Genomic DNA, 12,676 nt, shown 5'->3' on the forward strand with positions numbered 1-12,676 from the left:
TTGTAACACTATTCCTTTCAAAAGCTTGCAGTTAGTATTTAAAAAAGATCAAAAGTGATGACAAAGACATTTGTAATGTTACAAAAGATTTCTGTTTCAGATAAATGCTGTTCTATTTATCAAAGAAACCTGAAAATATTCTTCTCGGCTGTTTAAAATAATAATAAATGTTTTTTGAGCAGCAAATCAGAATATTCTAATAATCTCTGAAGGATCATGTGACTGGAGTGATTGAAAACTTTTGAAATCACAGGAATAAATTACATTTTAAAATACATTAAACTAGAAAGCAGTTATTTTCAGTAGTAGACATATTTCAAAACTGTACTGTTTTTGCTGTGCTTTGGATCAAATAAAGGCAGGCTTGTAAGCAGACCTGTAGTGTACACGAACTGGACTTTATGTTAATACATAATTCACTAAGCGGAGTCCTTCAAATGAACTGAGGAGGGCAGCAACACGCCTTTAATGCGTCTGTCTGCCGCAGATCAGAAGAAGAAGACGGCTGGCCGTATCACCATCGTTTCCTAGTGCTAGTCTAGTAGGAGGTTTCGATTTGTATGTCATATACCAGTTCTTGGCATTATTATATTTAACACATTTTTTTGGAACAGATTTAAGTACGTAACAATAAAACGTCTGGAATAAAAACAAACAAATTGAGATTTTTTTTAATGCATCTTGATGGAGGATTTCTCGTTTTGTGTTGTTGAGCATTAGCTAACAACAACCCTAAGGGTATTTGTACATGCACGATGATATATTAAGTACACTGCCATAGTGTGCCTCAAATGTGTCTCTTTGTAAGCTACAGAACTCATTCCTGTTCACTTTTCTTATGTGCAAACCAAAAGCATGTATTTTAATGTGTTTTAGTTTGATTTATTATTTCCTTTAATGTATTTTTGTTATCACAGTTGCTGACTTGATTTGTCCTAATGGTGTAAGGAACAGAACTACATAATGTCCCAGCATGCTCTGCTCTCGGCTGGTTGTAAGGCATGGCGGTCACTGTCATGTCCACGGTCAGAGCTTCGGCTGGATCTCACTCTGGGATGTGGTCAGACGTTCCGGTAAACTTTCTACTACTCAGATAGCACACGCACGTCTGCAAGATGTCTGTTAAAGATCTGGAAAGCATCTGCTGTGTACAAACATCTGAAGAACATCTTTAAGATGTCCGTTTCATAAACATCTGAAAGACATTTTCTAAATAAATAAATTCAACAACTTAACATGACGCCTCCTAGAGACTTACTGACGATGAGACAAACACTCTAAAAAAAATACATCTTCCAGATGTCACATGCATCAAGTAGACGTCTCTGAGATGTACGTGTGCAATCAGGGTACTGTTTCATTGCTGTCTTCAAAAGTAGCTTTTAAGATTTAAAGAGGTCACCTTTTTGTTGAATTGTCTTGATGTCCATTTACTGACATACTGATATGAAAATGTGGGTGGTATTTTAAAAAAGCTGTAAGCAGTGTACAGTATATACAGTAGCACTGTGCACTATTGTGTAATTAGTAAACTAGCATTCCATTCTGAATAACGCCTTAGAATAAAACAAGCAGGGTTTTTTGTTTGTTTGTTTGTTTTTTGATATTGCATATGAACTTCTGTTTGGTTTTTTATTATATGATCATATTGCCCATCTTTTTAGTTGGCGTGAAACTGCGGATGATCACTGGACGGGAGTAATGCGAGGAAAAGTCTGGACACTAACGCAAACAGAAGATACGTTATGGTACTATGTTTACAGTCATCAAATACATGCCGGAACAGAAAACAGACTGAAACAGGTGAAAGATGAAGAGCAGTTATTGGGGAATATGCCAAAACGAAAGATGGAAATAAAGCAGGAAATTGACATAAAGCAGGAAGAGGCAGGATTGTGCACAGTGATGTCAAAGCCTGACAAAAAGAGGAGGAACTTCTGAGGGACTATTTCCAGTTAGATGTTAAATTAGAGGATCTCTACAGGGATTGGAGCACCGTGGATCCACACTTCAAACATACAGCAAACATCTTCACAGGTACATGTCTCATTAAAGGAATAGTTCACACAAAATGACAATTATTTTATGATTTTCTCATGTCATATGATTTTCCACTGAACACAAATGTTTGCCTGAATGTTCATGATGCTTTTTCCATACATTGCAAGAATATATGCTTTCTTATAATGTTGATATGTATATATAATCATAAATAATTGTAATTCTGATTTAATGCTGGCAAAAATAGAACCACTTGAGAGAAAACTGCCAGGAGATTTATTTCTTAGCATAAAAGAGAACAACCAGTTATAAGAGGAATACCAAACTATTGTTTTAATTGTGAAAATATAGCCGAAGTACCACTGACATTTAAAAACAATGGACTTTTGACCAGGCTCCTGAAACAATCAGGTCTTCACTTTAAGTTTCATTTAGTGATGAGTGAGTTTTTGCTAGAAAAAGTGTTCAGAGCCAACAAAAGCTATAAAAAGAGTGACACGGCCTGCAGAAGTGACATGCATGGTTGTTGTCACCATGAGAATGACCTACTGCATCCAAAGCACAATAAACTCATTTAACCTTTTCCAAGGCCCATATTTACAAAATATAGACTTCTGGGAATCCATACTCTGATCTCAAGAGACCAAGTTAATCATTTTGAATGCAAAAGCATCCAAAATGTTCTGTTGTTGCTGGAGGAGGAGTACAGTGAGAAGCGTCTGGTTCCCACAGTGACGTTCAGTGGTAGTAAAGCTCTTCTATAGGGATGTATGAGTGCTGAAGGTGTGAGGGAGTTGTGTTTTATCAATGCTGTCATGAATTTACACACCACTGTGTGATGTAATACAAAAAACTGAAACAGAAGATGCTACCCACTCTTAATTCCCTGCATTGTTGGGCATTTTTTCAGCATGACACTGAAGATATTTATTATCACAAGGTGAAAATCCTTCAGTGGACATGTATTTTACTCAGTCTTAACACTCTTGATCAGCTGTGTGGGATTCTGTAGAGACGAGCTGAGCAAAACTCCCTGTTAAAGACCAGGGCATTTAAGGAGGTCGTCTTCCAGGAGTTAAACAGGACAGATGTGGCATTTGGTCGTGAGCTTGTACTCTCAGTGCCTAGAGGAGTCAGAGCAGTATACTAGAATATTATACATTTGCTGAATTAAATCTAGGGTGTACTCATTTCTGCAATTCTTCTTTTAAACAAAATTGGCTTATTTACTTATTTTACAGAAAATGTACGTTTTGCCATCTTTTCATGAATTATATTAGTGATCATTAAGAAAATACATCTTTTATATTTATTAAGAGGGGGTGTACTCATTTATGCTGTGCACTGTATATGCTAAGAAATAAATCTTCTGGCAGTTTTCTCGCAAGTGGTTTCATTGTTGCCAGCATTAAGTCTGAGTATGATTCAGGAAGCTATAGAACATTTTTAATTGTCAGGAAATTACTTGTCTTTAAAAGTTTTGGTTCAATATACAGATCTGTTGATCAAAAATTGCCTTAAACCTACACTATTAATTTATTTATTTTTTTGTTTTGTTTTAATTACTAATTAATAATTTAATGTATTACTAACTTTCAGGAGGGTGTACTCATTTTTGCAACACAACCTTTTAGCACTTTGATAACAAAAATCTTATTTTCCTAAATAATTTTGACATTGTTCTTTGGTAATTGATCAAGCAGGCTTGTTGGAACATTATATCTCCAAAGAACCTTAACATGTCTTCAAAGTTAAAGGAGCTCCAGTTCCAGAACAATAATTTACAAATAATTTACTCACCCCCTTGTCATCCAAAATGTTCATGTCTTTCTGTCTATAGTCATGAAGAAATTATGGATTTTAAGGGAAGCATTTCAGGATTTTTCTCCATATAATAAACTGATATGGTGCCCCAATTTTGAACTTCCAAAATACAGTTTAAATGCGGCTTCAAACGATCACAAATGTGGTTGTAAATGATCCCAGCTGAGGAAGAAGCATCTTATCTAGCGTAACGATCTGTCATTTTTTTTTCAAATAATAAAAATTGATATACTTATTAAGCACAAAAGCTTGTGTAGCACAGGCTCTGGGATGCGCATCCACAATGCTACGAGTTAGTAATGGGTCATCCTTGAACGATTCTTTCTTGAACGTTCTGTACTGGAATTAGTTCACGTGTTTTGAGTCACGTGATGAACGAACAACTCAAACCGAAAAATTGTCAGATAAGAGGTGAGGTGAGCTAATCATAGACTAAAGACCCAGGTAAACAATGAATGAATCTTTTCTGTTTCTTATAGCATTATAGTTTTGTCTTGTTTGTAGTGTGATCAACGTTGTGTAAGCAGTAGATGTGTTAGGGAAGTAACACGTAACATTTTAATTATATTTTGCTAAAATGAACGAAATGACTTGAAAAAAGATTTGTTCATTTTGCTGAACGAGACTCAAAGGTCCGAGTCTGTAAAATGATCTGAACGTCCCATCACTACTACGAATCACATGTAAGTTCATCGTCTGTGTACTGAGTATGACGAAAATCTCCATCTTATTTTCTCCTACACCTTGAGAGGAGGACATCGTTGTACCTTTTTGTTTGTAAACAGTGTTTGACTTACTTGCACTTTCTTAGTCTTTGCGCGTTCGCTTTGTAAACACTGGGTCTGTAGATCCGCGTGACCTTTCGACGTGATTCAATAGTACGTAGCGTCGTGAACGCGCATCCCAGAGCCTGTGCTACATGAGCTTTTGTGCTTAAAAAGTATATAAAAAAATGATTTTCTGAGAAAAAACGACCAATCGTTTCTCTAGATAAGACCCTTCTTCCTCGGCTGGGATCGTTTAGAGCCTTTGAAGCTGCATTTAAACTACATTTTGGAAGTTCAAAATTGGGGCACCAATGAAGTCCATTATATGGAGAAAAATCCTGAAATGCTTTCCTCAAAAACCATAATTTCTTTTCGACTGAAGACAGAAAGACATGAACATCTTGGATGACAAGGGGGTGAGTAAATTGTTTGTAAAATGTTGTTTTGGAAGTGGACTTCTCCTTTAAGAGTAATTGGTGAATCTTTTAAGTTTTAGAGGAGGTGTACTAACTTACACTGTGCACTATATATATATATGTGTGTGTGTGTGTGTCTTTGTATGTTTTCAAAGTCATATGTGTGGGACAATTGAATAATAATTTTGTAATATATGTGCATTAACTGGGATATACTTTTGAGAAACTGATTAATAATGGCTGAGTGCATACAGTATATATACATTATAATAACATATGTAACTGAAATTATTTGCTTCTGCAAGAGGCTGCATTAACAGTGTATATCTACATTACAATAACATCCGTAACGGAAAATATTTGTTTCTGCATAAGGCTGCATTACATTGCTTACATATTTTTAAGTGCAACATAAACCAAAATATACTGAGGTCATCTTTAACAATGCAGAAGAAAGAGTCTTTTGGAAAGTCTTTAATACAAAACACCTTTTTTTCTCTGTGTTTGTCTGTTTGACCATCTCAGGAGTGCGTTTGTTGCGTCAAGACCCCATCGAGTGTCTTTTCTCATTCATCTGTAGCTCGAATAATCACATCTCGCGGATTCAGGGCATGGTCGACAGACTGTGTCAGACACTTGGGACTCTCCTCTGCAAGCTTGATGATGTGGCCTATCATGATTTTCCCCCTCTGCAAGCTCTTACAGGTAGCTTTACTGGCTTTCGTTGTACTGATATGTAATATTTGTAATTATAAATAAGACAGTTATGGCTTTTACCAATAATTTAAAATCTATATGAAATACAGAAGTAGTTATAAATAATGTACAGTGTAAATACTGGTAAAAATGTTTGACTGGCCAACATTATATAGCTGTTTTTAGGTGCTTTTTTTCACATTTGTGTTCATCCATATTATTTACAAAATACCACTGCCCTCTGAAACAACACATCCACAGTATTCCTACACATTATAGAAAAGTATGGAAAATTATGGCAGCCTACATTTTTTATAAAAACTAATGTTTTTCTCTTATAAGTAATTCAGGCTTTGTAGTAGTGTCGGCAAAAGTACCAGTACTTTGATACTGTCAGTACTGAAATTTAAAAATTTAATTATATAAGCTCTTCCATGCATTTTTGTGATGAGTTTCTATTCACAACGTATCTTCGAAGCATTGACTATTGTAGCCAATTACAGATATGTCTGTTGAGCTAAAGAATGCAGTGGCCATTCAGACGTGTTTAAGTTTGAGACTGCTCGAAATGCCAGAGTTTATATTTCAATTTTTATTCATGCTATGTTTTATTTCAACATAGATTGATAAGTAGTGTAACAAATACACAACATATATATATATATATATATATATATAATCATAAATAATTGTAATTCAGACTTAATGCTGGCAACAATGGAACCACGTGAGAGAAAACTGCCAGGAGATTTATTTCTTAGCATAAAAGAGAACAACCAGTAAGAGGAATACCAAACTATTGTTTTAACTGTGAAAATATAGCAGAAGTACCACTGACATTTAAAAACAATGGACTTTTGACCAGGCTCCTGAAACAATCAGGTCTTCACTTTAAGTTTTCATTTAGTGATGAGTGAGTTTTGCTAGAAAAAGTGTTCAGAGCCAACAAAAGCTATAAAAAGAGTGACACGGCCTGCAGAAGTGACATGCATGGTTGTTGTCACCATGAGAATGACCTACTGCATCCAAAGCACAATAAACTAAATTAACCTTTTCCAAGGCCCATATTTACAAAATATAGACTTCTGGGAATCCATACTCTGGTCTCAAGAGACCAAGTCAAACATTTTGGATCTAAAAGCATCCAAAATGTTCTGGTGTTGCTAGAGGAGGAGTACAGTGTGAAGTGCCTGGTTCCCACAGTGACATTCAGTGATAGTAAAGCTCTTCTATAGGGATGTATGAGTGCTGAAGGTGTGACAATAATAATAAAAACATATCTCAATCTCATACTAGTTTGGCTGAGGTAAAGATTTAAATAATATTTCATACCACCGTATTTCAGACATAATGTACATATTAATGTTTAGAAAATATCCTTTTCTGCTTCTGAAAATGTACAATCTTCTTCCAAACAATCATTTAATCAAATACAAATAACCAGAAACAGGCAAGCCATTTTATTTCAGTTCATGAAGCTTAGTGCAAGTAATCCATTGAACCTATAATAGAATATAAAAAAAGTTAATTAGTTAACAAATAAAAATGTACTATGGAGGTCTGTTGTTGGCAATTTATTTATTAATTTACCATTTTAGTTGCATTTTTGCCACAAGCAGTGGTTAAATGTGTATTAAATAAAAAATAAATGAATACACATAAAATATATTGATTTGAATTTAAATTAGTCTTAGATATCGTAATAAAATAATAACTAATAATCTGAGAGATTTGAATCCTTCCACTGAAAGACCATTCATCCAAATCTTGGCTTGATTTATGCGTGAGAAACATGAGATCTGTTCTCACATGTCATGCAAACACATTTGAGCTTCTACAAGAACCAATGAGATCTGTTCTTGCGTGTCATGTATGTTGTGAATAAAAGCTGAAATTAAATCTGTTTATCATGTAAAACTATCATTGAAAGTCTTTGATTAAACTGCTCAATATTAAACCACTTCATATGGATATATGATTTTATGTAAGTTACATAAGTTTTAGGAGAATGGATATTCATTGGAGTGACAGATATCTTTCAGATTTCATAAACATATTTGTTTATTTCTGAAGATAAATTAAAATCTCATTGATTTGGAACATTAGGAGGGAGAGTAAATGATGACAAAAATTGTTATACTTGGGTGAACTATCTCTTTAAATAATTTTATTAATGGGAAACGTAAAGAGCATGGAATGATATGAGAGACATAAAAATGGCACATGTGTAAGAAATGGGTTGCGTGTGACCAGTGTTGGGGGTAATGCATTACAAGTTACGTAATAATAATGCATTACTTTTGAATTTCTAAGAAAATATCTGAGTTACGTTTCCAAATAAGTAATGCCAGTTACCTTTTTCGCCATGTATTGATTGACAAATCTCCTGTCGGGAAATTGTGAGTAAACATGATGTTACTGTAATCTAAATTAAATGTGAACATGCATGAATTCATCTCACTCACCAAAAAACAGGTTCAGTATTCCTCAAAATGAATAAAAACAGTGAAATGCAAACTCAGAATATGACGCAACCCTGCAATAATTAAATATGTTAAATAAAACAAATATCCTAAATGTATTTAGTCCCGTTTTATTAACCAGTGTCTTTGCTTCTGACCTGCAATGATGCAACTCAACCCTACTAATAAGCAAAAATTACTTTAGATAAACCAACATTTGTGCTTCATTTTTTTTTTTTATAGCTGAAGAGTGATCTCCTGCATAAATGTACTTTTCTTTCAGCCTGAGGTGAATTCATTTCACTTTTGGTGTGAAAGGGCTTTTACATTAGAATTGTTTTATATTAAAAACAAAGAAGCAAGCCCCGCCCAGATTTAAAAAGTAACACATTACTTTCCATAAAAAGTAACAAAGTAACGTAATTGGTTACTTTTTCAGGGAGTAACGCAAAATTGTAATGCATTACTTTTAAAGGACTTTCCCCAACACTGCCTGTGACATCAGTTAGTTTTACAGTTTACCATCATTATACAAATGTATTTGGCTATGGCTGCTGAATAAATATTTCTGAAAATCACTGACACATCATAATCCAAAATTATAAAAGCTCTTAATATTTAATATTTGAATGTTGTTTGTTTGTATGTACGTGACAGACCCTAGTGTGGAGATGCGTTTGCGTGACTTAGGTTTTGGCTACCGTGCTCGTTTCCTGCAGCAGAGCTCACAAACCATCGTGAACTCTCATGGCCCCGACTGGCTCCAGTCGCTCCGCAGCGCCCCCTACCTGCAGGCCAGAGATGCTCTGAGAAGTCTTCCTGGAGTTGGTCTCAAAGTAATTGTTTATTCAGTCTGCATTTATGCATGAAAATACTCTATGCAAGTACATGAATGGAAACACTTCTAACCTCACAACTGCAATGCGAGTAGCATTAGCACACCTTCTGAGGAGGATATTCAACTGTTTTGGGAGAGCGACAGTTTAAAGCTGAGAAAGATGAAGTTACATAAATTGTTAGCATGTTCATAATTATTTGGAAATAATATATTTGATTTAATGGCACAGGCATTTGACAGTAACTCAATTGGTAAAACAGGAGAGAAAGTGTACCAACTGTAGAATGTACTGCCACAGTACATACTACCGAGTGTACTGTAGTATGTACAATGGGACACATGCTTAAAATGCAATGCAACACGTTTGTGTTTGTATACTTGCATAGAATATGCTTTTGACGTATGCTCCTCTGGCATTCTTCCTTCACTTTAGATTTTTTATTTTGGCCTGTTAGATTGTTTGTTCTGGCTATTAAATGCAGGCATTTATCATATCATTTATTATTTATAACTGTTCTACATGTGTAAAATATATGTTTTCCGGGGATCAGGTAGCTGACTGTGTATGTCTGATGTCACTGGACAAGTTTGAAGCTCTTCCTGTGGACACACATGTGTGGCAGATTGCCAAACGTGACTACAGCTTTGCTGCCGGGAACAGCCAGAAGACTTTGACTGATAGAGTCTACAAAGAGATTGGTTAGTACCCAAGAAAGATAACCCTGCCCTGAAAACTATGCACAGCAGCCTAGCATTTGTGCTTGTGAGTTCTGGACTGACAAACACCAAAAATCTACTTTACTTTTAAAGTAAATTACATATTTTTGATCCTCTTTTGCAGGTGACTTCTTTAGAAAACTCTGGGGTCCCTATGCAGGCTGGGCACACTCTGTAAGTAATACTGTGCAGCATTCATCAGATATTATTAGGGGCCAAGTACCAAAGTGCGAAGGCATCTATTGTATCCGTTGGCGTTCTTCTTCTTCTTCTTCTTCCGCTCTTGTGTCTATGGCAGCCCATAGAACCGCTTTTAAACCGTAAAGTTGTGAAATTTGGCACACTGATGGAGGACCGTCCCAACATTAACCATAGCAAATTTGGAGTCTCTAACTCAAACTCTCTAGCGCCACCACTTGTCCAAACTTTCACTCATGTTTAAGATAATTATCTTTTGAAGGCACAGAAGGAAAATTCTTTTTTTTTCTCTGAATTCTTGGATCATGCCAAAGTCCAAAATTCAAAAATCTTAAGGTTTAGTTTTTTTTGCTATTTTTAATTGTTTAAAAAAACCTACTTTTTCGAACTCGTCCTAGACGGTTTGTCTGATTTTCACCAAAATTGGCTCAGATCATCTTCAGACCATGCTGGCAAAAAGTTATGGAATTCAAGTTGATTAGTCGAACTGTTTTCGAATAACACACAACAATTTCTACGTAAAGCACACAAACATGGTTGTGAGGCTATATCTCAGCAACAGTTTGCCATATTGAGACCAAACTTGGTGTGTGTCATAACAAGCATGACCTGAGGCAACCTGCAGTGTTTTGGCGCAGTGCCACCTAGTGGTCAGGAGATATGAAAAATTGTAATTTTTGGTTATAACTTCTGAATGGTTTGGCCAAAAATCACAAAACTGGTCTCTTTAGATTCGGTGCATCATGACAAGTCGAACCATACCCAATTTCCCCATGTCAGCCATTTTGGGTGTTGGCCATATTGTTCAAAAAGCTATATTTTACGAACGCATTGACGTATCGTTACGAAACTCGGTATATGTCTTCAGCTCCATGCCCTGACAGTACTCAAAAAGTTTGGTGGCACCGACACCTTGTGGCCAAAGTTATAAAGAAGTTTACAAAAATGCTAATAACTTCTGCTTACATTAGCATAGTGTAATATCTCAATAGATTCCTTGGGTCAAGCCGAGAACATTGATACCCATTATGCCAATATTGGCCAAACATCATGTCTGCCATTTGATTAATGTACAAAACATACTTTTTTGAACTCCTCCTAGACCATTAGTTCGATTGTCACCAAATTGGACTGAGATCATCTTCAGACATTGCTGGCAAAAAATTGTGCATTTCGTGTCGATATACAAAACGGTTTTCGTTTATTGCATCAATGAATTTGCTGGAAAGATGCCAAACTACATCTGAGGCTGTATCTCTGCAAAGCTTTGACATACTTGCACCAAATTTTATATGTGCCATTGTCACCTCACACTGACCACGCCACATCAATTTGGTAACAGCGCCACCTATTGGTCAGAAGTGCTACACCATTCATTAAACATTAATAACGAAATTTCCAAAAATGCTAATAACTTCTGATTGCATTAGCCTATTGTAATAAAACTGGTCTCAAAATATTCCTTGGGTCATGCCGACAACATACATACCAATTACATTACCGAACTTCCTTTCTGCCATCTTGATTAATGTACAAAACCTACTTGTTCGAACTCCTCCTAGACCGTTGGTCTGATTCTCAACAAATTTGACTCAAACCATCTGCAGACTGTACTTAAACGAAGTTATGGATTTCATGTCGATAGACAAAACCGTTCTCGTACAGCACCACTACACATTTGTGGCATGATGCCAAAAAGACTCTGAGGCTGTATCTTTGTAAAGCTTTGATATAATGACACCAAACTTTGTGTGTGTCATCTCACACAGAACACGCCACATCAATTTGAAAACCCCACCACCTATTGGTCAAAAGTGATAAGCCATTAAATTGTATTATTTTTGGTTGTATTTATGTTTTTTTCAGCCATTTCAAATGATCTCATCCTAAAATGGCTTTAATTACTCGTTGTAGTCGGTCTGTTGCGCTGTGCCGTGCTTAGCTCCTTACTCTGCCTCTTTTGTGCTTGGCCCCGCAATTGCTGCTTGCAGCTATATTTATTATCATTATTATTATTATTAAAGATTTATTTATTCTTTATTATTTCTTTTTGGGGTCTCAGATACTTTTCTGTGCTGATCTAAAGAGGTTTCAGAAGCTGAAAGAAGAGATTCCTGTACTGAAAGATGAGAAAACAGAGCTGAAGAAAAAGATGAAAGAGAGAAGACATGACAGAAATGAAGAAAAACAAAGCGAAAAAGGCAAAAAGCATCAGAGGACATAAAATTATATGAAAGCATGGACAACATTCATCACTAATGCACTCAGACTTCAGCAAGTCTGCTTCCATTGTGCACTTTTTTATAAGTGTCGAGGAAACTAATTGAATTTCTACAATAGCTGTCAGAATCTCAAACAGCTCAATTTAATCTGTAATTTCAAAGAAAGGACAATATTTTTACACTTAAGTGTATAATAAATGTGCAGTTAAACACATTGAAGGGCTCTATTGAATACTCTATTTTCTAAGATCCATAAATCATGTAATGGCATTATTTTTTTAACATTATTTAAAGATAACATTAATATTAACTAGATCGCATCCCTGTTAACAATCTCAGTTTCTCTTGATTGTAAATCAAGCGCCTCTTCACAAACGTACTGTGACTTTTCTAAGCAACAGAGACACTCAGAAATGAATTAATATAAATGTCCTCTCAGGCAATAATGTTAAATATGGATTGACTTAAGCTTACAAATTTATTCAAGTTTATTCACTTGGCCATTGCTGTCTTCATTTGAAACCCCTCCACCCTT

The 12,676-nt window shown here is 35.5% G+C and overlaps 1 protein-coding gene across 1 annotated transcript; it reads left to right on the forward strand.

Annotated features, from left to right (window-relative positions):
- The first annotated feature begins 505 nt into the window (after positions 1–505).
- Positions 506–12,355, forward strand: ogg1 (8-oxoguanine DNA glycosylase). The gene is given in 9 exon segments (XM_051116415.1): positions 506–803; positions 918–1,073; positions 1,665–1,918; positions 1,921–2,037; positions 5,534–5,713; positions 8,824–9,002; positions 9,556–9,703; positions 9,846–9,895; positions 11,982–12,355. Coding segments are annotated over 8 exon segments (1,200 nt in total). The 5' UTR covers positions 506–803; positions 918–963; the 3' UTR covers positions 12,144–12,355.
- Positions 12,356–12,676: the final 321 nt, after the last annotated feature.

The sequence above is a fragment of the Labeo rohita genome, chromosome 8 (genome assembly GCF_022985175.1).
Source record: "Labeo rohita strain BAU-BD-2019 chromosome 8, IGBB_LRoh.1.0, whole genome shotgun sequence".
Classification (NCBI taxonomy): domain Eukaryota; kingdom Metazoa; phylum Chordata; class Actinopteri; order Cypriniformes; family Cyprinidae; genus Labeo; species Labeo rohita.